Genomic DNA, 27,376 nt, shown 5'->3' with positions numbered 1-27,376 from the left:
AGGGACAGAGACAGGGACAGGGATAGAGACAGGGACAGAGACAGGGACAGAGACATGGGAGAGACAGGGGAGAGACATGGATAGGGATAGGGATAGAGATAGGGACAGAGACAGGGACAGGGACAGGGACAGAGACAGGGGAGAGACAGGGACAGAGACAGAGACAGAGACAGGGGAGAGACAGGGACAGAGACAGGGACAGAGACAGAGACAGGGACAGGGGAGAGACAGGGATAGGGATAGAGATAGGGACAGAGACAGGGACAGGGACAGGGGAGAGACAAGGACAGGGATAGACACAGGGACAGAGACAGGGACAGGGACAGAGACAGGGATAGGGATAGAGATAGGGACAAGGACAGGGACAGGGATAGAGACAGGGACAGGGATAGGGACAGGGACAGGGGAGAGACAGGGATAGAGATAGGGATAGAGATAGGGATAGATATAGGGATAGGGATAGCGATAGGGATAGAGATAGGGATAGAGATAGGGACAGGGACAGGGATAGAGATAGGGACAGGGATAGAGATAGGGACAGAGACAGGGACAGAGACAGGGACAGAGACAGGGACAGGGGAGAGAGAGAGCAAAACGCAGCTAGAAGAAAATAGAACATGTTTAGAGAAAGAAATGGAGGGAACATGTATGAGAGAAAAGAGACATGGTGAGAGCAATCCTCAGGGAGAAAGAGAAGGAGAGACCGAACCTCAGGGATAAAGAAACAGAGAAGGAGAGACCGATCCTCAGAGAGAAAGAAACAGAGAAGGAGAGACCGAACCTCAGGGAGAAAGAAACAGAAGGAGAGACCGATCCTCAGGGAGAAAGAAAGAGGAGAGACCGATCCTCAGGGAGAAAGAAACAGGAGAGACCGATCCTCAGGGAGAAAGAAACAGAGAAGGAGAGACCGATCCTCAGAGAGAAAGAAACAGAGAAGGAGAGACCGATCCTCAGAGAGAAAGAAACAGAGAAGGAGAGACCGATCCTCAGGGAGAAAGAAACAGAAGGAGAGACCGATCCTCAGGGAGAAAGAAAGAGGAGAGACCGATCCTCAGGGAGAAAGAAAGAGGAGAGACCGATCCTCAGGGAGAAAGAAGAAGGAGAGACCGATCCTCAGAGAGACAGAAACAGAGAAGGAGAGACCGATCCTCAGGGAGAAAGAAAGAGAAGGAGAGACCGATCCTCAGGGAGCAAGAAAGAGGAGAGACCGATCCTCAGGGAGAAAGAGAAGGAGAGACCGATCCTCAGGGAGAAAGAGAAGGAGAGACCGATCCTCAGGGAGAAAGAAACAGAGAAGGAGAGACCGATCCTCAGAGAGAAAGAAACAGAGAAGGAGAGACCGAACCTCAGAGAGAAAGAAACAGAGAAGGAGAGACCAAACCTCAGAGAGAAAGAAACAGAGAAGGAGAGACCGATCCTCAGGGAGAAAGAAACAGAAGGAGAGACCGATCCTCAGGGAGAAAGAGAAGGAGAGACCGATCCTCAGGGAGAAAGAAAGAGGAGAGACCGATCCTCAGGGAGAAAGAAACAGAAGGAGAGACCGAACCTCAGGGAGAACGAGAAGGAGAGACCGATCCTCAGAGAGAAAGAAACAGAAGGAGAGACCGATCCTCAGGGAGAAAGAGAAGGAGAGACCGATCCTCAGGGAGAAAGAGAAGGAGAGACCGATCCTCAGGGAGAAAGAGAAGGAGAGACCGATCCTCAGGGAGAAAGAGAAGGAGAGACCGATCCTCAGGGAGAAAGAGAAGGAGAGACCGATCCTCAGGGAGAAAGAGAAGGAGAGACCGATCCTCAGGGATAAAGAAACAGAAGGAGAGACCGAACCTCAGGGAGAACGAGAAGGAGAGACCGATCCTCAGAGAGAAAGGAGAGACCGATCCTCAGAGAGAAAGAAAGAGACCGATCCTCAGAGAGAAAGAAAGAGAGAAGGAGAGACCGATCCTCAGAGAGAAAGAACGTCTGTGAGTGTAATGTTTACTGTTAATTTTTAGTTTTTTTCACTTTTGTATATTATCTAACTCACTTGCTTTGGTAATGTTAACATATGTTTCCCATGTCAATAAAGCCCCTTGAATTGAATGGAATTAAGGAGAGACCAACCCTCAGGGAGAAATAGAAAGAGGTTGAGTAGACGGTAGTGTTGTAATCTCTCCTTCCTTTAGGGTTGCCTGGTATGAGATCTTCCCCCTGCCACCACCCTGGGCAGAGACACAGTACACCTTCACCTCCGCTACACCTCCAACATCCCTCCTCCTCTCTCCCCCAGCCTGCCTAGATCCACTACCTCCTACTCGCACTCCCTACCTCTCTCTCTCCTTCACTCTCTCACACCTACCTTGCGTTTCCACTCTTTCCTCCCTCTCTCTTTTTTTCCACCTCCCTCTCTAAGTCAGATGTATTTAAAGTGCATTTCACCTGGGTCTCCATTTCCCTCTTTCTGGAGTGTCAACAAGCAGAAATTTCACATGGAATATCCGAGGAGGAAAAAGGTTACAATCAATCAGTGATTTTGGAAGACAGGCTATTCGCGGTTCCATCAATCAGACATCAAACATTCTGCACAAATGCATAAAGTGATAATAAAATAATCCACACAATAACTCATTCAATCATTCCCAATGGCTTTCCCTCCGAATTCAACCGCTTTTGGTGATCTGAACAGAAGGAGCACTGGACTCAGAGAATGATATATTCTCTATTTTTCACTGCAGTCAGGGAGTGTTGAATATTTTATATCCGTTTTAAAAAGAACTCATTTGTCATGTATTCCACCTTGGGTCATACAAGGAAAGGAAAGTTCTGGTCATATTGAGACATACGATCACTATCCCAACATAGTGGTTTAAACTCCAATGCAGAGTTATGGTGATAGGTAGTGAAGGATTATTTTTTCACATCAGTGTGTGTGTGTGTGTTTCTCATTCTTTATGAATTTCAAAGAGTGTGTGTCAGAGTTTGTGTTTGGGAATTGGAGGACAATCTGTTGGCGTCAGCTCGGCCTGATGGGAAATATGGCCCATTAGGGGCTGTCACTCAGAGTAATTCACTTCCTGGTTTCTCTGCTCGCGCTACGGCTCCCACGGCAACGAGAAATGGGCAAGCGGGAAATCAATTACCGTGGGAATTAAGAGTGCATCATAGCACCGGCTGGTTAAACGCTGTCCATCACCTCGTGACAGACACACACACATTCATTCATTCACCAACTCTCCATCACACACACATTGCAATGTTGTTTGATAGAATGAAGCTGAATGGCAGCTGTACTCAGTCATAGGCTTAATAGTACTTCAGGACAGGGTTGAGATCAGCTGTCAGACACACACACACACACACACACACACACACTAAGAACTGCTGAGCCAATTCCATTGTGTGCATGGGAGTCCTGTCTTGAGACTGCAAATGTCATCGGAGCGCCAATCTACCTCTGTCTGCACTGTCACCACTAAAGCTGTCACAACTGTTCACACACACACACACACATTTCACATGCCAATTCACACACCCAATACATTCAGGCATACTGCAGCTATAAATACATACAGCAGGGATCATCAACTAGATTCAGCCGTGGGACCAGTTTTTCTTGACTGGATAGCCAGGGGTTCGGAACATAATTACAAATTACTGGTAAGACTGCAAGTTGACCGCAAGAAGCCCAAACGGATATAATATTTGACTAAAACACAATCATTTTAAACCTTGCGTACATTTGTGACCCGTTTCAGGAAGCTAGGCACACACACACGTCACTACCTCACAGGAGAGGCATTTGAAATTCTTCGTTTTGTGGTGATTTTTTGGGGAAGAAATGCAATCTTGAACATTCCTTCACAATTTTCATTTGTTTTAATAACAAACTTGTATTCCATCTGTAAATATGAATAAAGTTGTTGGTTAGTTGGTTGAGCCTAGTTGGTTTATATTCGCCAGCCTTCCCGCTAGCCATGATTGGCTGAGATAATGGATGGGCTGGACATGCCGGGAGATGAGTTTGGATTGGTCTGCCATGTAGACCGCTTCTGTCTATAACGTGAGCTGCTCAGTATGGGTTAACAATCGAGAACTACAAAAAATGTGCTCCTTTTCTCAACAACATTGATAACCTGAATTTAGCAGGCGCAAATCGACAGATCAGATGGGCTACTTTCTGCACACGCCACGGCCAGTGTGAACCAGAGCGACTAGACCCAACGCTGGCCAAGCAAGATGTAGCTACAAACAAGACAGAGTTAAATGGTTCCAGTCTACCGTGACGCGTTCATCCGTCTATACAGGTAAAGAGTCGAGCTACATTTTCACATGTTCTACGTTTCCGGCTCGCTAGCTAACATTATGTGTATGATCTGTGTAGTGATATTATTTATATCTCAGAAAACATTATGTTTTAACTAACGATGCAAATGGCTATGTAGCTAGCTAACATTGAACCTAGTTGGTTAGCTTTAGCTACCTGCAGATTCATGCGTAGTAGTAGGAGTTGGCATTATGGTTCATTGTTTAGCTAGCTAGCTACATGTCTAAACAAAAGACTCCAATATGCAAGTAACCATTTCACCTTCTGTATCCTGTGCATGTGACAAATAAACGTTGATATAATTTGATATAGTGCGCGTTTACCAGAGACGGTAATGTGAAGAACAACGTGACCTGCACCAAAGTCAGATTAGGTGGCCAAATAAAATCCCCTGCTGTGCCGTCAGATGGGGAACCATGACATACAGAATAATCATACATATACAGTGGGGCAAAAAAAGTATTTAGTCAGCCACCAATTGTGCAAGTTCTCCCACTTAAAAATATGAGAGGCCTGTAATTTTCATCATAGGTACACTTCAAATCCAGAATAATCACATTGTAGGATTTTTAATGAATTTATTTGCAAATTATGGTGGAAAATAAGTATTTGGTCACCTACAAACAAGCAAGATGTCTGGCTCTCACAGACCTGTAACATCTTCTTTAAGAGGCTCCTCTGTCCTCCACTCGTTACCTGTATTAATGGCATCTGTTTGAACTTGTTATCAGTATAAAAGTCACCTGTCCACAACCTCAAACAGTCACACTCCAAACTCCACTATGGCCAAGACCAAAGAGCTGTCAAAGGACACCAGAAACAAAATTGTAGACCTGCACCAGGCTGGGAAGACTGAATCTGCAATAGGTAAGCAGCTTGGTTTGAAGAAATCAACTGTGGGAGCAATTATTAGGAAATGGAAGACATACAAGACCACTGATAATCTCCCTCGATCTGGGGCTCCATGCAAGATCTCACCCTGTGGGGTCAAAATGATCACATGAACGGTGAGCAAAAATCCCAGAACCACACGGGGGACCTAGTGAATGACCTGCAGAGAGCTGGGACCAAAGTAACAAAGCCTACCATCAGAAACACACTACGCCACCAGGGACACAAATCGTGCAGTGCCAGACGTGTCCTCCTGCTTAAGCCAGTACATGTCCAGGCCCATCTGAAGTTTGCTAGAGAGCATTTGGATGATCCAGAAGAAGATTGGGAGAATGTCATATGGTCAGATGAAACCAAAATATTACTTTTTGGTAAAAACTCAACTCATCGTGTTTGAAGGACAAAGAATGCTAAGTTGCATTCAAAGAACACCATACCTACTGTGAAGCATGGGGGTGGAAACATCATGCTTTGAGGCTGTTTTTCTGCAAAGGGACCAGGACGACTGATCCGTGTAAAGGAAAGAATGAATGGGGCCATGTATCATGAGATTTTGAGTGAAAACCTCCTTCCATCAGCAAGGGCATTGAAGATGAAACGTGGTGCGATTTATCCACCGTCTGGGCACGGTGCGATTTATCCACCGTCTTGGCACGGTGCGATTTATCCACCGTCTTGGCACGGTGCGATTTACCCACCGTCTTGGCATGGTGCGATTCATCCACCGCCGTGGCACGGTGCGATTCATCCACCCTCTTGGCACGGTGCGATTCATCCACCGTCTTGGCACGGTGCGATTCATCCACCGTCTTGGCACGGTGCGATTCATCCACCGTCTTGGCACGGTGCGATTTATCCACCGTCTTGGCACGGTGCGATTCATCCACCATCTTGGCACGGTGCGATTTATCCACCGTCTTGGCACGGTGCGATTTATCCACCGTCTTGGCACGGTGCGATTTATCCACCGTCTTGGCACGGTGCGATTTACCCACCGTCTTGGCATGGTGCGATTCATCCACCGCCGTGGCACGGTGCGATTCATCCACCCTCTTGGCACGGTGCAATTCATCCACCGTCTTGGCACGGTGCGATTCATCCACCGTCTTGGCACGGTGCGATTCATCCACCGCCGTGGCACGGTGCGATTTATCCACCGCCGTGGCACGGTGCGATTTATCCACCGTCTTGGCACGGTGCGATTCATCCACCGTCTTGGCACGGTGCGATTCATCCACCGTCTTGGCACGGTGCGATTTATCCACCGTCTTGGCACGGTGCGATTCATCCACCGTCTTGGCACGGTGCGATTCATCCACCGTCTTGGCACGGTGCGATTCATCCCAGAACAAGTGCTAGTATACAAGCCAAAGGAAGCAGGAAGGAATGTGTGTGTGTTCAGGTCAGAACCTCATTAACTACAATGACAGTCTGGCCTCCCATCCATGGGCTGGGTCCCAATACTCTGAAAACAGCCTTCTTCCCTTGGCCTCTTTCCATATGTCCCGAGGCTATAGAAAGGGTGTACCCGTACAGAGTGAATGTGCGGGGGCACCGGTTGATGTAATATGTACATGTAGGTAGAGTTATGAAAGGTGACCATGCAACTAGTCTGGGTAGCCATTTGATTAGATGTTCAGGAGTCTTATGGCTTGGGGAAGGAAGCTGATTAGAAGCCTCTTGGAACTAGACTTGGTGCTCTGGTACCACTTGCCGTGTGGTAGCAGAGAGAACAGTCTATGACTAGGGTGTTTGTAGTCTTTGACAATTTTTAGGGCCTTCCTCTGACACCGCCTGGTATAGAGGTACTTGGATGGCAAGCTTGGCCCCGTGATGTACTGGGCCATGCACACTACCCTCTGTAGTGCCTTGCAGTCGGAGGCAGAGCGTTTACCATACCAGGCAGTGATGTAACCCATCAGGATGACCTCGATGGTGCAGCTGTAATATATTTAAATGAGTGGACTGTGGGATGCTTGTTATCGGTAATTAATGTTTTACAAAGCGTTTTCTTAGGACACTCCAGAGCTCACTGTGGGTGGCTAACGGTTTGTACTGTTACACAGGGTAAATACATTCAACATCTCTCTAATGTTAACAGAACTAAAGGAAACTTAATTAAAACTCAAGAGTTATGTTGAGTGAGGAGTAGGTACATGAGAGAGAGATAGAGCCCCAGGACAGCAACACAATTAGACCCAACAAAATCATGAGAAATAAAAATAAAAATACTTGACACATTGGAAAGAATTTACAAAAAAACAGAACAAACTAGAATGCTATTTGGCCCTAAACAGAGAGTACACAGCGGCAGAATACCTGACCACTGTGACTGACCCAAACGTAAGGAAATCTTTGACTATGTACAGACTCAGTGAGCATAGCCTTGCTATTGAGAAAGGCCACCGTAGGCAGACCTGGCTCTCAAGAGAAGACAGGCTATGTGCCCACTGCCCACAAAATGAGGTGGAAACTGAGCTGCACTTCCTAACCTCCTGCCCAATGTATGACCATATTAGAGAGACATATTTCCCTCAGATTACACAGATCCACAAAGAATTCAAAAACAAATTCAATTTTGATAAACTCCCATATCTACTGGGTGAAATACCACAGTGTGCCTTCACAGCAGCAAGATTTGTGACCTATTGGCACAAAAAAAGGCAACCAGTGAAGAACAAACAATTGTAAATACAACCCATATTTATGTTGATTTTCACTTTTGTACTTTAATTATTTGCATATCGTTACAACACTGTATAGAGACATAATGACATTCTAAATGTCTTTATTCTTTTGGAACTTTTGTAAGTGTAATGTTTCCTGTAGAGGTCGACCGATTATGATTTTTCAAAAGCAAATACCGATTAAATCGGCTGATTTTATTTTATTTGTAATAATGACAATTACAACAATACTGAATGAACACTTATTTCAACTTAATACATCAATAAAATCAATTTAGTGTCATATAAATAATGAAACATGTTCAATTTGGTTTAAATAATGCAAAAACAAAGTGTTGGAGAAGAAAGTAAAAGTGCAATATGTGCCATGTCCCTCTCTCTCTCCCATGTAAAGCTAACGTTTCAGTTCCTTGCTCAGAACATGAGAACATATGAAAGTTTACCCAGGTAAGAAGTTTTAGGTTGTAGTTATTATAGGACTATTTCTCTCTATACCATTTGTATTTCATATACCTTTTACTATTGGATGTTCTTATAAGCACTTTAGTACTGCTAGTGTAACAGTATAGCCTCCGTACCTCTCCTCGCCCCTACCTGGGCTCGACTCAGGAACATATCGACAACAGCCACCCTCGAAGCATCGTTACGCATCGCTCCACAAAAGCTGAGGCTCTTGCAGAGCAAGGGGAACTACTTCTTCAAGGTCTCAGAGCGAGCGACGTCGCAGATAGAAACGCTATTAGCGCGCACCACGCAAACGAGTTAGCCATTTCACATCGGTTACACCAGCCTAATCTCGGGAGTTGATAGGCTTGAAGCCATAAACAGCTCAATGCTTGAAGCACAACGAAGAGCTGCTGGCAAACACACGAAAGTGCTGTTTGAATGAATGTTTACGAGCCTGCTGCTGCCTACCACCGCTCAGTCAGACTGCTCTTTGAAATAGCAAAATATAGACTTAATTATAACACAATAAATAACACACAGAAATACGAGCCTTAGGTCATTAATATGGTCAAATCCGGAAACTATCATTTCGAAAACTAAACGTATTTCACTGAAAGAATAAACGGGACCGTTCCGTATTGTATCTATCGGGTGGCATCCCTAAGTCTAAATATTCCTGTTACATTGCAGAACCTTCAATGTTGTCATAATTACGTAAAATACTGGCAAATTAGTTCGCAATGAGCAAGGCGGCCCAAACTGTTGCATATACCCTGACTCTGCGTGCAATGAACGCAAGAGAAGTGACAATTTTCCTAGTTCAATATTGCCTGCTAACCTGGATTTCTGTTCACTAAATATGCAGGTTTAAATAAATATACTTCTGTGTATTGATTTTAAGAAAGACATGTTTATGGTTAGGTACATTCATGCAACGATTGTGCTTTGTTGGCAAATGCACTTTTGTTAAATCATCGCCTGTTTGGCGAAGTTGGCTGTCTTTGTTAGGAAGAAATAGTCTTCATACAGTTCGCAACGAGCCAGGCGGCCCAAACTGCTGCATATACCCTGACTCTGTTGCACAGAAAGAAGGAGAAGTGACAATTTCCCTAGTTAAAATAAATTCAGGTCAGCAGGCAGAATTAACTAAATATTCAGGTTTAAAAATATATACTTGTGTATTGATTTTAAGAAAGGCATTGATATTTATGGTTGGGTACACATTGGTGCAACGACAGTGCTTTTTTTGTGAATGCGCTTGTTAAATCACCCGTTTGGCGAAGTAGGCTGTGAGTCAATGATAAATTAACAGGCACCGCATCAATTATATGCAAAGCAGGACAAGCTACATAAACTATTAATATCATCAACCATGTGTAGTTCACTAGTGATTTTGTTAAGACTGATTGTTTTTTATAAGATAAGTTTCATGCTAGCTAGCACCTTACCTTGGCTCCTTGCTGCACTCGCATAACAGGTAGTCAGCCTGCCACGCAATCTCCTCGTGGAGTGCAATGTAATCGGCCATGATCGGTGTCCAAAAATCCAGATTACAGATTGTTCTGAAAACTTGAAATCGGCCCTAATCAGCCATTCCGATTAATCGGTCGACCTCTAGTTTCCTGTCCATTTTTTATTGTTTATTATCTACTTCACTTGCTTTGGCAATGTAAGCATACATTTCCCATGCCAATAAAGCCCTTAAATTGAATTGAAATTTAATTAAGAGAGTGTGTGTGTGTGATCCCACTTACATTCTCCACAGTTGACCCCTGACCCACGTCTACCCCTCCTCCAGACTACTCCTTTACATCTCCCCATCCTGTATCTTTATGGATGGTCTGTTACACCCCTCCTCCAGACTACTCCTTTACATCTCCCCATCCTCTATCTTTATGGATGCTCTGTTACAGCCCTCCTCCAGACTACTCCTTTACATCTCCCCAACTATCTTTATGGATGCTCTGTTACACCCCTCCTCCAGACTACTCCTTTACATCTCCCCATCCTGTATCTTTATGGATGGTCTGTTACACCCCTCCTCCAGACTAGTCCTTTACATCTCCCCAACCTGTATCTTTATGGATGGTCTGTTACACCCCTCCTCCAGACTACTCCTTTACATCTCCCCATCCTGTATCTTTATGGATGGTCTGTTACACCCCTCCTCCAGACTACTCCTTTACATCTCCCCATCCTGTATCTTTATGGATGGTCTGTTACACCCCTCCTCCAGACTACTCCTTTACATCTCCCCAACCTGTATCTTTATGGATGGTCTGTTACACCCCTCCTCCAGACTACTCCTTTACATCTCCCCATCCTGTATCTTTATGGATGGTCTGTTACACCCCTCCTCCAGACTACTCCTTTACATCTCCCCATCCTGTATCTTTATGGATGGTCTGTTACACCCCTCCTCCAGACTACTCCTTTACATCTCCCCATCCTGTATCTTTATGGATGCTCTGTTACACCCCTCCTACGCACGCACGCAACCACACACACACACACACACACACGAGGTGGTCTTCCCCATATGGTTGGTCTAGTCACTAGGCGGTTGAGGAAACACACACACATATCTGTGTTGGCCTGCCAAGGCTAGTGGTTCAGTCTAGTGGTCCACTACACCATGAGTGCTGCTGTGGTGGAAAAAAGTGACATTTATTACTGATTCTAAGTGTTATAATAAGACCAATTCTGAGTATTGTGGTTAGAAACTATTACAGAAAATAAACAGTATTTTATGTTATTTCCTCTCTGGTCTTCATAGACCGATACATACCGGAAAAATGAGCGAGGACCAATCACTTTCTCTGTGTGTGTGAAATTGCAGTGTTGAGGGGACTCCGGGATGCTGGACTTCTAGGCAGAGTTGCAAAGAAAAAGCTATATCTCAGACTGGCCAATAAAAAGGACAGATCAAGATGGGCACAAGAACACAGACACTGGACAGAGGAACTCTGCCTAGAAGGCCAGTATCCCGGAGTCACCTCTTCACTGTTGACATTGAGACTGGTGTTTTGCGTGTACTATTTAATGAAGCTGCCATTTGAGGACTTGTGAGGCGTCTGTTTCTCAAAATAGACACTAATGTAATTGTCCTCTTGCACCGGGGCCTCCCGCTCCTCTTTCTATTCTGGTTAGAGCCAGTTTGCGCTGTTCTGTGAAGGGAGTAGTACACAGCGTTGTACGAGAACTTCAGTTTCTTGTCAATTTCTCGCATGGAATAGCCTTCATTTCTCAGAACAAGAATAGACTGACGAGTTTCAGAAGAAAGGTCTTTGTTTCTGGCCATTTTGAGCCTGCAATCGAACCCACAAATGCTGACTCTCCAGATACTCAACTAGTCTAAAGAAGAACAGTTTTCAGCTGTGCTAACATAATTGCAAAAGGGTTTTCTAAGGATCAATTAGCCTTTTAAAATTATAAACTTGGATTAGCTAACACAACGTGCCATTGGAACACAGGAGTGATGGTTGCTGATAATGGGCCACTGTACTCCTATGTAGATATTCCATAAAAGATCTGCTACAAAAGTCATTTACAACATTAACAATGTCTACACTGTATTTCTGATCAATTTGATGTTATTTTAATGGACAAAAATGTTTTTGCTTTTCTTTCAAAAACAAGGACATTTCTTAATGTGTATACACACACACTCCATTCTGGGTTAGTGATCTGCTTAAGATTCCAACACAAGCAACAGAACACAGAAAATACACAGACACAGTATCTGTCTCTCCATCAATCTCTGTTTAAATTGGCACAGAGCGACAGAGACAAGCCTCCCCTGCGTTTATTTTTTATGTGTTCTGCTGCTTGTGTTGGAGCCTTGAGCAGATCACTGCTGTGTGTGTGTGTGTGTGTGTGTGTGTCCCCTCTGAGACTCACCACCTCTTCTCACATCAGCACTGTTTGTTTGTGGAGCAGGACGACATACTGTACTCTCAGCCACACACTGATCAAAGGGGGTTCTCTCTGTGTTTGTGCAATTGTAGAACCCCTTCAGTGACAGTAGCCACTAGAACAAGGAGTAACGATAGCAAGCACCGACAACAACCAGTACTTGACTCTCCTGTGTAGCTAGAGTGTTCAACATATCTGGCATGTGTTGGCTTTTAAAAATGTTCCTTCTTTCATCACACAGTTATCCTCATCATTTCCCACATATTGTAATGGACGAGCATTATTGTCATGTGGTAACGCTAGTCATCACTGTAATAACTGTCTGATTACGTAATAAACCTACAGTCACAAATCCATCTTCATCATTACTGTGCCTCTACATAAAACCAGGCGCTGATACATGCAGAAGTTAACATAATCAACCACGACCGTGTACAGCTAGTGTACGTGAACCACGACCGTGTACAGCTAGTGTACGTGAACCACGACCGTGTACAGCTAGTGTACCTGAACTACGACCGTATACAGCTAGTGTACCTGAACTACGACCGTGTACAGCTAGTGAACCTGAACTACGACCGTATACAGCTAGTGTACCTGAACTACGACCGTATACAGCTAGTGTACGTGAACCACGACAGTGTACAGCTAGTGTACGTGAACCACGACCGTGTACAGCTAGTGTACGTGAACCACGACCGTGTACAGCTAGCGTACGTGAACCACGACCGTGTACAGCTAGCGCACGTGAACCACGACCATGTACAGCTAGTGCACGTGAACCACGACCGTGTACAGCTAGTGTACGTGAACCACGACCGTGTACAGCTAGTGTACGTGAACCACGACCGTGTACAGCTAGTGTACGTGAACCACGACCGTGTACAGCTAGTGTACGTGAACCACGACCGTGTACAGCTAGTGTACGTGAACCACGACCGTGTACAGCTAGTGTACCTGAACTACGACCGTGTACAGGTAGTATGTGTACAGCTAGTATATGTGAACTATGACCATGTACAGCAAGTATGTGTACAGCTAGTATGTGTACAGCTAGTATATGTGAACTATGACCATGTACAGCAAGTATGTGTACAGCTGGTATGTGTACAGCTAGTATATGTGAACTATGACCGTGTACAGCTAGTATGTGTACAGCTAGTATATATCTGAACCATCGCCATGTACAGCTAGTATGTGTACAGCTAGTATATATCTGAACCATGGCCATGAAATCATCTGCTATTGATTTTCCTGTGTGTGTGTGTGTGTGTGTGTGTGTGTGTGTGTGTGTGTGTGTGTGTGTGTGTGTGTGTGTGTGTATGTCCCACTATGTGGTGCTGAGAGGTTTTGGAAAAGGGCCTCACAGCTTTGGAATATTCTGAATGACTCTAGCCTCAAGATGGGAGAATATGCATCATTGTCTCCCAAAGAAAACTCCCCAAACATGACCTACCCTAATAGAACCCTCCACCTTCCTTTTGACTCACACACACTTTTATGAGTCAGGGAATAAGCCTGAGGGGGTTGACAAAACCTTGTCCAGATGGACAGTCTATAGTCAACCCACTGTTTCACAGACTTACCTGCATGGACCATTGCCTTGTCCCAAAAAAAGCCCAACTTTCAGTGTAACCCAGTACAACACACACACACACGCTACACAACAGTTCCTCAGGGACACCATTTTCTGTCAAAGCAAGCTTGTGCTAGGAATACATAGCACAGGCCTATTCAAACATTGGATTTGATGCCAGCAGTGTTGTGGGACTGGTACTACCTGTACACGGTCGTAGTTCAGGTACACTAGCTGTACACGGTCATAGTACACTAGCTGGACACGGTCATAGTACACTAGCTGGACACGGTCGTAGTACACTAGCTGGACACTTCCAAATACTGTACCACATGGCAGTTGATATGTACATATTGTTGTTTGATTCCTTTTCCTAATTTAACTGTAAGATGTAAATATTGTTTTTTTTTTTAATTGTTCCTGGAGGCTGTTGCCATGGTGATGTACAAGCCTACCCTTTAGCTCTTTACACGCAGTTTAAGCACGCGCACAAACACACAGTTCCCATGCTCCCCCTCCCTCTTGCTCCCCCTCCCTCTTGCTTCATAGGCGTACGCCCATCTTCAACTGTCTTGTTCCTCACTCTCTCCCATCAGTGCACCTCAACACAGCTGTAAAAGCAAAGCACTGCTGCACAGCCTGAGGTGATGCTCCTCCCGTACGCCCGGTCCTTTGATCTAACTGATCACCTAGTCCTCTCTTCTTTACTGATAGAGATGGAAGGAGAGGCCTGGGGGAAAGGGACTATTCACAGTCTAAAGTTGTCTTTATACGAGGCTACAAGGTTCCGTTTTGGCCTGAGAGACTATCCTTTTATGAGTTTACAGCATAACATACCGCCAGCCATTCAGCAACATATCACAAACACTTGGACTATGTTATGGTCATTTAATAGTAGCCTATTTAATGTATCAATGACGGCACACTGGCATAGGTCTACACACCATGAGGCCTTCAACAGGCCCTCAATAGGCACTGAGTGTTTAGGCTACTGATCAATGCCAAATGTTCATGCTTGTCGCTCTGACCAGACATAACATAGTAGACATATTTTGAGGTACCTCCAAGTCGTATGATACTGTATGTAGGAATGGTCTGGTTACTTAAGACATTAAGACAGAAATTAATGCTATTTGATTTGTAACATATCATACGGATTGGAGAACGTAACATATCCTACTAAATGGAGGGATACAAAAGAACGCCCCAAACCATACTAATTGCTCTGAGACCAGGTTGAAATTAACAAATATATTTACAATGGAACATCAACATTTGCAGTAGTAAGTGATTAGGCTACAGGTCGTTGCTGGCAACACCACCTTCGGACAAAACCATGCATTATTATAATGTATAGCCAGAGTCAGTGTAAAAGTGCACAACAATTTGACAGCTGTCAAGATTGATGCCAATCTTATGCACAGTTTGTGCGCCAAATTTATATCTAACGCAAAGCCCCTTCTCGGACACAAAGACGACAACCAGGCTTTAGCAGAGGCTGCCTCGGGCTTTCCTGAATTCACATAAAGTAATTTGTCTCATGTCAGTTTGCATAAAAGTGCTATGCTCCAACTTTGGCGAAACAGCCCGTCTTTTTCAACGTAGACCATCAATAGAAGTATGTCAATAGTAGTATCAACAAGGCAATCTTCTTCATATGACATGAAAGTGTATGTTGACGACTTCGTTTACCTCAGTAGGTTTGGCAGAGGTATGGAGCCCGAGGCTGTCCCCAGGATTCCCCTTTTCCCACTCAGTAATTTCTCCACCAGGACCACATTCCCGGTCCGGGCCGCTTCTAGTAGTTCTTGTTCCTTCCCCATCCCGACCGAACTTCTTCTAATCCCGGATTTATAATCCAAAAACCGGTATGTGGAAAGAGAATGACGGCGGTGGGGATCCCCCTTCACTGTATCGTGTAAAAAAACATCTCAGTGTGTTATTTTTACTGCATGTTGCAGTAAGCGTTCCCTCAAATTCCGTCCGCGGTGTGCTGCAAGGTTGGCAGGCTCAGTTGCAGAACGAGTCCATTGTCGAACCGAACGCAGGAATGAAGAACCGTAAATAGCGCATTTTGCACGGTGCTGCCTGCTGCAGCTGGCTCGAGGGAACTATGAACAAGCCGGTTGCCAAACCCAGACCGCCACTCGCGCTCTTCTCTCTCGGTTCGGCTATTTTGTCCTCTCTTCTCTCTCCGTGTAGCCCAACAAACACGTTGTGTGGTGTCCTCTCGTTCTGTCTGTCTGTTATTGTAGCATCCCAATCGCTCCCTCTTTCGTTCTCTCCAGTTCTCCACTTTCTTCGAACCGCACTCACCACAGTGCCTAATGGTATCCTGCCTAATACAACGTTGTACAGTATGGGCGTGGATGGCGGGTTACAGCACCAACCGGAGGCGAAAAGGCTTTGTTATTTATTTGCTAATTTAAGAAAGTCACAGGTTATATGAAAATGCTCCTATATTCGGATAGCAGTCAGCTTTAGGAGGAATATCGATGTGTATATTCCACTATTGAGCGAATAAGGGGTGCACATTTAATTATTATTGGTTTATCAAGATAACCGTCCACAATACATAAATCAGTGGATGCTGTAAAACAAAAATATTGGCCATATAGTGAAAATAATAGCAGCCTTGGTCTATGCCACCTGTTTGTGTGACAAAACAAGCAAGAGCCCCATGTTTTTTAATGGTCTGCTCTGTCCATTGACAGGCTTGGATTGAGACACACCCCCCTTTGTCAATCTCTTCATCCCTTGCCAGAATTTTTTTTAAACATTTTTTTTAAACCTTTTTTTTTTTTTACCGTTATTTAACCTTTATTTACCTAGGCAAGTCAGTTAAGAACAAATTCTTATTTACAATGAGGCCTACTCCGGCCAAACCCTCACCTAAACCGGCCAATTGTGCTCCCACCCTATGGGACCCCCAATCACAGCCGGTTGTGATACAGCCCAGGATCAAACCAGGGTCTGTAGTGACGCTTCTAGCACTGAGATGCAGTGTCTTAGACTGCCACTCTGTGACCTGCAGATAATACCCAATTATTCACTAGTTCACTATTGATTAATTAGGAATGATGTCACTATTTCAGTAACAATGCTGTAAATTATAGGAACACACACAGCTGTGTGATTGTGCCCTGGCTCCTGTCTGGACCTCTGATGTGAGCTCAGTGCATTGCTTCCTGTCTTGCTGGGAAGAGAAGAACGTCCTATTGAGAGAGATGGAGAAAAACAGAGAGTAGGACTTCATATAGCCTACTAAACGAGAGGGAGGAGAGGAATCTCCTTGCCAGAGAGAGAGAGAGAGAGAGAGAAGCAGCTGCAGCCCCATCGGGTGTTGGATAGAGATACTACAATCTGACTGTCAGGGGAGTGCAGCGAAGCTGATCTCATAAGCCAAATCTATTCCATAGCAGAACCACAGACACATACAAGACAGTCCTTGTTTCACTCCATTGTTTAGCTGTCGTTCGGTCATTTCATTGGTGATGAGAGGAGAAATGTGTGCTTCAAAACGAGTCAAGCCTATTAAATGATACGTCTATTTTTTCATTTTCTACTCTTCTCCTTTCTGATTTAGAACTGGATTATATGACAAAACCACAGCAAGGGGCGCATTCAGCAAGGCAAAACGTTTTGGAACACAGGCGCTCAAAATATGCTATAAAAAAACTACGTTTGTCTCTGACACATACAATAAGGAATCACCTTGCCTATTTTCATGGCATTTTTATCTGCAACATTTGACTATTGAACGTCCCTCTGGGTGACTACAGGGGAAAATAAGGTCAATACCCATACCTACCAGTAGATGTCCCACTTGGACTGCTTTTCTGTCTTCATCAAGGACGTTGGCAGCATACACAACAGTGGACAGTAAGGGCTCTGTCTCAATCCATCCATGTCATCTCCTTGACTACTCGGATCCGAAAGACATGTCCACAATTAACAACTACAAGCAGTCTAGCACATTAAATATGGCCAAAATCACAGGGCCATTATTTTGACCAGCAAACATGTTGCTCATCAGGGGAGGTCCCCACTTCATAAGGTGTTTAGGTGTTGTTCACGACACATTCTGAAGGGTGCGCCCATCGTGTTGATCTGAGCCAGGTGGCTCGTCCACTGCTCCTCCCACTTAAGCCAGAGCCATTAAGATGCCTTCTCTGGCTCCTTTTCAGTTAATCTTTCCTCAATTCCTTTTCAAAAAACACTTGAGAATGCCTGAGTGGAGGGATCTTGGACCATCCCCTTCAATACGTTTGAGAATGAGGCCAGGCGATACTCTAGAACCCTCTAATTTAAATCTGGACCTCTAAGCCAGTTCCACTGCTTTTTTTCTCCTCCCGACATGGGACACCAGGTGGTGCAATTAATGATCAGGTAGAACAGAAAACCAGCAGCACTCTGGACCACCAGGGTAGGATTTGATTACTCCTGGCCTAGGACGTGAGGAGTCATGAATACGTATGGAAAATGACCCTTGCCTCCTGTCTATCTATGCGGCAGACATTTCGCTGTGTTCCCTTTACTCATATCAAATGTATTTATATAGCCCTTCGTACATCAGCTGATATCTCAAAGTGCTGTACAGAAACCCAGCCTAAAACCCCAAACAGCAAGCAATGCTGGTGTAGAAGCACAGTGGCTAGGAAAAACTCCCTAGAAAGGCCAAAACCTAGGAAGAAACCTAGAGAGGAACCAGGCTATGAGGGGTGGCCAGTCCTCTTCTGGCTGTGCCGGGTGGAGATTATAACAGAACATGGCCAAGATGTTCAAATGACCAGCATGATCGAATAATAATAATCACAGTAGTTGTCGAGGGTGCAGCAAGTCAGCACCTCAGGAGTAAATGTCAGTAGGCTTTTCATAGCCGATCATTAAGAGTATCTCTACCACTCCTGCTGTCTTTAGAGAGTTGAAAACAGCAGGTCTGGGACAGGTAGCACGTCCGGTGAACAGGTCAGGATTCCATAGCCGCAGGCAGAACAGTTGAAACTGGAGCAGCAGCACGGCCAGGTGGACTGGGGACAACAAGGAGTCATCATGCCAGGTAGTCCTGGGGCATGGTCCTAGGGCTCAGGTCCTCCGAGAGAAAGAGAGAATTAGAGAGAGCATACTTAAATTCACATAGGACACCGGATAAGACAGGAGAAGTACTCCAGATATAACAAACTGACCCTAGCCCCCTGACACATAAACTACTGCAGCATAAATACTGGAGGCTGAGACAGGAGGGGTCAGGAGACACTGTGGCCCCATCCGATGATACCCCCGGACAGGGCCAAACAGGAAGGATATAACCCCACCCACTTTGCCAAAGCACAGCCCCCACACCACTAGAGGGATATCTTCAACCACCAACTTACCATCCTGAGATGAGACAAGGCAGAGTATTGCCCACAAAGATCTCCGCCACGGCACAACCCAAGGGGGGGGGGGGGCGCAAACCCAGACAGGAAGATCACGTCAGTGACTCAACCCACTCAAGTGACGCACCCCTCCTAGGGACGGCATGAAAGAGCACCAGTAAGACAGTGACTCAGCCCCTGTAATAGGGTTAGAGGCAGAGAATCACAGTGGAGAGAGGGGAACCGGCCAGGCAGAGACCGCAAGGGCGGTTCGTTGCTCCAGAGCCTTTCTGTTCACCTTCACACTCCTGGGCCAGACTACACTCAATCATATGACCCACTGAAGAGATGAGTCTTCAATAAAGACAAAGTTTGAGACCGAGTTTGCGTCTCTCACATGGGTAGGCAGACCATTCCATAAAAATGGAGCTCTATAGGAGAAAGCCCTGCCTCCAGCTGTTTGCTTAGAAATTCTAGGGACAATTAGGAGGCCTGCGTCTTATGACCGTAGCGTACGTGTAGATACAGTGCCTTGCGAAAGTATTCGGCCCCCTTGAACTTTGCGACCTTTTGCCACATTTCAGGCTTCAAACATAAAGATATAAAACTGTATTTTTTTGTGAAGAATCAACAACAAGTGGGACACAATCATGAAGTGGAACGACATTTATTGGATATTTCAAACTTTTTTAACAAATCAAAAACTGAAAATTTGGGCGTGCAAAATTATTCAGCCCCCTTAAGTTAATACTTTGTAGCGCCACCTTTTGCTGCGATTACAGCTGTTAAGTCGCTTGGGGTATGTCTCTATCAGTTTTGCACATCGAGAGACTGACATTTTTTCCCATTCCTCCTTGCAAAACAGCTCGAGCTCAGTGAGGTTGGATGGAGAGCATTTGTGAACAGCAGTTTTCAGTTCTTTCCACAGATTCTCGATTGGATTCAGGTCTGGACTTTGACTTGGCCATTCTAACACCTGGATATGTTTATTTTTGAACCATTCCATTGTAGATTTTGCTTTATGTTTTGGATCAGTCTTGTTGGAAGACAAATCTCCGTCCCAGTCTCAGGTCTTTTGCAGAATCCATCAGGTTTTCTTCCAGAATGGTCCTGTATTTGGCTCCATCCATCTTCCCATCAATTTTAACCATCTTCCCTGTCCCTGCTGAAGAAAAGCAGGCCCAAACCATGATGCTGCCACCACCATGTTTGACAGTGGGGATGGTGTGTTCAGCTGTGTTGCTTTTACGCCAAACATAACGTTTTGCATTGTTGCCAAAAAGTTACATTTTGGTTTCATCTGACCAGAGCACCTTCTTCCACATGTTTGGTGCGTCTCCCAGGTGGCTTGTGGCAAACTTTAAACAACACTTTTTATGGATATCTTTAAGAAATGGCTTTCTTCTTGCCACTCTTCCATAAAGGCCAGATTTGTGCAATATACGACTGATTGTTGTCCTATGGACAGAGTCTCCCACCTCAGCTGTAGATCTCTGCAGTTCATCCAGAGTGATCATGGGCCTCTTGGCTGCATCTCTGATCAGTCTTCTCCTTGTATGAGCTGAAAGTTTAGAGGGACGGCCAGGTCTTGGTAGATTTGCAGTGGTCTGATACTCCTTCCATTTCAATATTATCGCTTGCACAGTGCTCCTTGGGATGTTTAAAGCTTGGGAAATCTTTTTGTATCCAAATCCGGCTTTAAACTTCTTCGCAACAGTATCTCGGACCTGCCTGGTGTGTTCCTTGTTCTTCATGATGCTCTCTGCGCTTTTAACGGACCTCTGAGACTATCACAGTGCAGGTGCATTTATACGGAGACTTGATTACACACAGGTGGATTGTATTTATCATCATTAGTCATTTAGGTCAACATTGGATCATTCAGAGATCCTCACTGAACTTCTGGAGAGAGTTTGCTGCACTGAAAGTAAAGGGGCTGAATAATTTTGCACGCCCAATTTTTCAGTTTTTGATTTGTTTGAAAGTTTGAAATATCCAATAAATGTCGTTCCACTTCATGATTGTGTCCCACTTGTTGTTGATTCTTCACAAAAAATACAGTTTTATATCTTTATGTTTGAAGCCTGAAATGTGGCAAAAGGTCGCAAAGTTCAAGGGGGCCGAATACTTTCGCAAGGCACTGTATGTACGGCAGGACCAAATCAGAGAGATCGGTAGGAGCAAGCCCATGTAATGCTTTGTAGGTTAGCAGTAAAACCTTGAAATCAGCCCTTGCCTTAACAGGAAGCCAGTGTAGGGAGGTTAGTCATGATTCTAGCACCCGCATTTGAAACTGAAGTTTATTTAGTGCTTTATCCGGGTAGCCGGAAAGTAGAGCATTGCAGTAGTCTAACCTAGAAGTAACAAAAGCATGGATACATTTTTCTGCATCATTTTTGGACAGAAAGTTTTTGATTTTTGCAATGTTACGTAGATGGAAAAAAGTTGTCCTTGAAACAGTCTTGATATGTTCGTCAAAAGAGAGATCAGGGTCCAGAGTAACGCCGAGGTCCTTCACAGTTTTATTTGAGACGACTGTACAACCATCAAGATTAATTGTCAGATTCAACAGATCTCTTTGTTTCTTGGGACCTAGAACAAGCATCTCTGTTTTGTCCGAGTTTAAAAGTAGAAAGTTTGCAGACATCCACTTCCTTATGTCTGAAACACAGGCTTCTAGTGAGGGCAATTTTGGGGCTTCACCATGTTTCATTGAAATGTACAGCGGTGTGTCATCCACATAGCAGTGTAAGTTAACATGTTTTCGAATGACATCCAAAGATTGACAACGTTCAATACAACTATTTTCCTTTAAAAAATCGTTAAACTATCCATAATTCCTATCAAGACTAGTATAAGTGATTAGGCAAACATGTATATACTCCTCAGTGCAGAATCCTAAGTGCCCTTCACAGTGGTGCCCTCCACTGGTAGACGCTTGGTCTTCAATCCCTTGTCAATGTCTGATACTTTCAGCAGCTTCCTCTATCCACTCCTCCCATGGAAGTGTTTGCTCTGTCCCGTTAGTGGACTGGTGGAAGTTCCCTTGTCCAGATGCACCAGGTTTAAACCCCCCACAATTCAGTAGAAAGACAGATGACCTTGGGTATGCACCATGTTTCATAAGATATACATGTTGATCATTTATCTGATACTTTTGTCCCCCCAGACTTGGGGAATTCAACTTAAGGGCAATTCCGCCACTTTTCAACCTCATTCATTATTGCCGTCTACATATTTGAAAATCACTGTTTTTAAAATGTATTTACTTTTGATGTCATTGGGCAGAACTTTAACTTTATATTTTTCTCTCTACAAAACATAGGAATGCACCATTTTCAAATATGTAGACACTGGTATTGTGCTGGAGACAAAGAAAATGAGGTTGGAATTGCCCCTTAAGGTAGATAGGTAAAACAACCACATCACAATCATTGTAAGTAAAAGTCCCCTAAATAGAGAAGCTATTAGCATAATCATTGCTAGTAAGAACAGACAAGTGCAAGTGTTAGTGCAAGGAAGAACAGACAAGTGCAAGTGTTAGTGCAAGGAAGAACAGACAAGTGCAAGTGTTAGTGCAAGGAAGAACAGTAGGACAACAGAGACATTTTTGATTGGATACCTTTTTATTTTTCATCAGTAGCTCAGCAGCTTTGACAGACAAATATTACAAATCCTTTTATTTTGTACACAGGTTATCAGGAGCTGAGCAGGTCAAGGGAGGAGCTATTGTAATGAGGGGGCGGGTCAAGTCGGACAAGGAAGTGGATGAGAAAGTTAGAAACTCCAGAGAGGGCAGCCTTTAAAGTACAATCAAGCATTCAAATCCTAACTGCCATTCAAATCTTGTCAGTGTTGAGCAGGTAAGTGAACCAGCATCGTATCAAGGTAGAGAGAGAGGACAGCGCAGCTTGGAAAGACATTCAGCTGGACTGAACTAGGCCTAGGCTGAGCTAGGTCCACAATTTGGATAGTTAAGGACTTTAAAGTAGAAAAATGATGTATTCCCAAACTGCCCTTTTTGAAGGACTAGGATGCGGTCATTCGAGTGAGCCTGCCAGTGAAAACCAAAGGAAGACCAGTTGCCATCGTTGGTGTAAACAGACCTACCTTTTCCTTATTCGGTTTTGTTTTAGGGTAGTTGTGTTTTTACTTGATCTAATTTCCATACGGGAACAGAGAACCTGCAGACTGCACCTTTAAAGAGAGGCAAGCCATTGTAATCCGTCAGCAAATCTCATGCTACTACTGGAAACGTCCCTGTGTAAGACGTGATGCTTCAGACAGAACTGCCTTCTGACTGAATTCTATGTGAGCCAAAAGCGTGCTCCAACGGGGAAATAAAACTCTATTCTACAACACTCCAAGGCTTCCCCAACAGACAAGCATGGAGCAGCAGATATGGGCATGACGTCACGTTGGTGAAAAACTACATGTAGGATTATGCAAATATAGAATGCACGCACAGAAAAGCACATGCCTGTTTCCCCTCCTGCATTTGGAGGAGTTACCTAACGTAGCAGGAGTAAAATAAACACCTGACACTGGATCTTCTACAACAAATCTTGACAAGAAGGGAGAAGGGGGGGGGGGGGTCAGGGAGGTTCTCTTCTGCACCATTCAACCAATCCAGTACATGTGGAGGAGAAGATGGAGCGTCACCTTGTTAATGTCCAAAAGTGGAAGTCGCGTCACAGGCTCTTTCCATTTCCCCTTAAAACCGGATCGTCCGGTGTTGGGCTCTGCAGAGGCTAGGCGAGAGCTGTATTCATTAGTCGCAGACCTTTGCAAAAAAAGTTTTGCTACGGAAACCATTTACTCTAGGAACTAAACGGAAGCAAACAACGCAAACGGAACCAATGGGGGGGGGGGGGGGGGGGGGGGGGGGCTACCTGAATTTGTCCAATCGTTGCAAAACGTTTTCTGTTTGGGTAAATGTTTTTAGTTACAAAACATTTTGAACAGAAAATACATTCTGTAAAGGAATCCAAATAATGAATACACCCCAGGCTTTATCCTCATAGGAGAATAGAGATGTTCCATATTAGTGTTCTTTCCACTCATTGGATAATCGAGAGATGACAGGGTAGTGTTCTCAACCGGATTGGACGATGCTTTCGTACAGGGATCGTATTTACAGTGAATGTAGTTCAAAAGTGCTGGACACACAACTAGCTATTTACATGTAGAAAAATAGTGGGGAATAAACAGTGCAGTGGGACATCATGGGCATTGTAGACATTAACTAGATGGAATGGAAGAAAAGTACATGTGAAAATATATAATTGTATATTTTCCCTTTTCAATTAATTGAAATGCTTGTTTTAGTTACATGACAAATACATGTTAAACACACTGCACAACCATTCAGAATTCTGTAGAAAACATTGTGTACGCTTTGCCCCTCATAAGTACATTACCATACACACACCAAATACAATTGGTTCAGCGCTAGATACATTTTTTTCCATAAGCACCAAATGACATGTTCAGTTTCAGCGCAGTGCAAAATAAGTCTATTTTTAAGACATTCCTCCAAAGTTATGACATTCAGTGTCTCACCCCACCCAGGCAAGCCCCTCCCATCAAAGGTCATTACATATAGAATATGCTCCTCAAAAATATGATGCTTGATAAAGTTGCCCATTTTTGCATTGTTTCTCCTATTTAAGGTAACGATTCAGGGAGGGCAACTTTTCCCCCAAGCCTAACATTCAGGACTCCCACCCCCCCTCCCTAGCCCCTCCATTCCACTTGAGGGCTGTTTAATTTAGATTTGTCCCCTCTCCCCTTCATCCCTCCTTATGCTCCCATATTTAGGAGGCTGCTCTGGCTTGCAGAGTCGGATTACTGGAGAGACTGAACACTAACTTACTGCATAAAGAGAGAAACTCAAAACAAGCACAACAATCATGTAAAACTAGCATGTGTACTGCAGTCCTAGTCCCAGCCCAGGGATGACACGGCAGCACTGTATCGAGGAGGGGATGAAAGTCTAACACTGTCCACTCTCCAGTTCCTGAGATGAGGGTGGTAGTGAAAAAGTAGCCCTACTCTAGTTCTCAGGGACTGTGTGTGTGTGTGTGTTAAGGAGTAGACTTCATGGACTGTGTGTGTGTGGTCTAGTTCTTAGGCGACCAGCCCTTCATCAGAACAGGCTTGAATGACCTGGCTGATGCTTGAATAATACTTGTGTGATGCTATATCAAGTAGCTGCAGTATCCAGCACCCCCTCTCTCCTCTCTGCTTCCCCCCTGTGGTGATATGCAGCACTACAGACTGGTGGTCACTGGGCCTCTGGTGGCCTACCCTAGCTGCTGTTCACTTTGAGAGTCTTCATGCGGTGTAACAGGGAGTCCTTCTCCATTTGGGCCTCAGCTAGAGCCATCTTGGCTTTGGAGAGCTCCAGTTTCAAACACTCGTTCTCCTCTATCAGCAGCTAGGAGTAAACAGAAGAGAGGGTGTTGATAAGCGTGGTGGTTAAATTCCTATGAAAGAGTGCAGGGCATAACATTTTATTTTTGGTCAGACTTTTTAACCAGCCAAAATATTTCTCCCCGCTAAAATGACAAAAAAACAAAACAAAAGCATGGTTTGTAATGTCTCCAAAACAAATGTATTACTAGAAGAGTAATGTGGTATATTGTTTAATTGAATTTGTGACTTGAGTACACACACACACAAAATATCACAGATGAGACAAAACATTTCACCTACTGCCTTTAAGGTCGGGAGGTTACCGTGGTAGCGCGACTAGAGTCATGTTTGTGACTGTGACTTTCAGTCTGACTATTAGAAGCGTTGTCACCTCTTCCCTAGCATTTAAAACTCAAACATAGAAAAACCACCTAGCTTGTGAACAAAACAATGTAAATAGTCAAGAAACACAACAACTTCAGTCTCACTTCAGTAGACTTCTGTTTCAAGTAAATTAGACCAACTTTTATGCCTGTGTGCAGCTCTTCACATGCGCACTGTCCCCAGAGCAAAGTGGAATAGGCTGCATAGGATTTGCAGTTCTTTGACTTGTCCGATTAATTTACAAGCTATGAAACAAAACGGTGGAAATAACTTATATATTGCAGTATTTATTTTTCATGTGATCATACTTGCCTATTTTTAGTCACAAATGAGTGAAATGCTCGCACTGTGGAGCCCTGACCCCCCGCCAACGTGGCTGGTGTAAATAGACATTCTTACCTGACAACTCAAAAATCAACCCTCATTTGGCAGGTGGCGGGTGTTCATTTTAGGCCCTGGATGAGTGGGTGGTGTGTGTGTGAACTACTCACCTGTTCTTTGTTGGAGGGGGTTGTGCTAGGGCTAGGAGGGCTGGGGGTCTGTGTGGCCTTGGGAGTGCTGTTGACCACACTCTCAGAGACTGGAGACAGACCGCTGTCAATCAATTGGACTTCTTTCTTAGGCCCCGCCTCAGACGTATTTTCCACTGTGACAACAGAGGGTGGGGGGAGTGGGTGAAAGGTAGAAATAAACTTGAAAGTTATTTCATTATATGATGATGAAATGGGGCGGAGGGTGTGTGTGCGTGTGACAGTGTATTTGTGTATAAGTGAATGCGTGAGGCAGTGTGTGTTTGTGTATGAGTGAGTGAGTGAGTGAGTGAGTATACAGTTGAAGTCAGAGGTTTACATACACTCAGGTTGGAGTCATTAATACTCGGTTTTCAACCACTCCACACATTTCTTGTTAACAAACTATAATTTTGGCAAGTCTGTTAGGACATCTACTTTGTGCATGACACAAGTAATCTTTCAAACAATTGTTTACAGATTATTTCACTTATAATTCACTGTATCACAATTCCAGTGGTTTAGAAGTTTACATACACTAAGTTGACTGTGCCTTTAAAGAGCTTGAAAATTCCAGAAAATGATGTCATGGCTTTCAAAGCTTCTGATTGACTCAAATTATGTCAATTAGCCTATTGGAGGTGTGGATGTATTTCAAGGACCACCTTCTAGCTCAGTGCCTCTTTGCTTGACATAATGGGAAAATCAAAAGAAATCAGCCAAGACCTCAGAAAAATAATTGTAGACCTCCACAAGTCTGGTTCATCCTTGGGAGCAATTTCCAAACGCCTGAAGGTACCACATTCATCTGTACAAACACCAAGGGACCACGCAGCCGTCATGCCGCTCAGGAAGGAGACGCGTTCTGTCTCCTAGAGAACGTACTTTGGTGC

General features: G+C 44.4%; 2 protein-coding genes across 8 annotated transcripts in view; both read right to left on the bottom strand.

Annotated features, from left to right (window-relative positions):
* LOC110490567 (ankyrin repeat and sterile alpha motif domain-containing protein 1B) overlaps positions 1–16,550 on the bottom strand; it is a 352,871-nt gene extending 336,321 nt beyond the window's left edge. For all 3 annotated transcript variants that reach the window (XM_090200869.1, XM_090200870.1, XM_090200871.1), the window contains exon 1: positions 15,509–16,550. In XM_090200869.1, the coding sequence (XP_090056995.1) occupies positions 15,509–15,639 (131 nt within the window). In that variant the 5' untranslated portion in view covers positions 15,640–16,550. The remainder of the gene's footprint in view (positions 1–15,508) is intronic.
* A 6,230-nt stretch (positions 16,551–22,780) lies between these two features.
* Positions 22,781–27,376, bottom strand: part of LOC110490566 (bridge-like lipid transfer protein family member 3B) — a 54,770-nt gene continuing 50,174 nt past the window's right edge. For all 5 annotated transcript variants that reach the window (XM_090200853.1, XM_090200854.1, XM_090200855.1 and 2 more), the window contains 2 exons: positions 26,466–26,620; positions 22,781–25,612 (listed from right to left, as the gene is read on the bottom strand). In XM_090200853.1, the coding sequence (XP_090056979.1) occupies positions 25,484–25,612; positions 26,466–26,620 (284 nt within the window). In that variant the 3' untranslated portion in view covers positions 22,781–25,483. The remainder of the gene's footprint in view (positions 25,613–26,465; positions 26,621–27,376) is intronic.

The sequence above is a fragment of the Oncorhynchus mykiss genome, chromosome 15, assembly GCF_057628025.1.
Source record: "Oncorhynchus mykiss isolate SJ-2025 chromosome 15, ASM5762802v1, whole genome shotgun sequence".
In the NCBI taxonomy this organism is placed as follows: Eukaryota; Metazoa; Chordata; class Actinopteri; order Salmoniformes; family Salmonidae; genus Oncorhynchus; species Oncorhynchus mykiss.
This window is presented reverse-complemented; position numbering and strand designations above follow the sequence as displayed.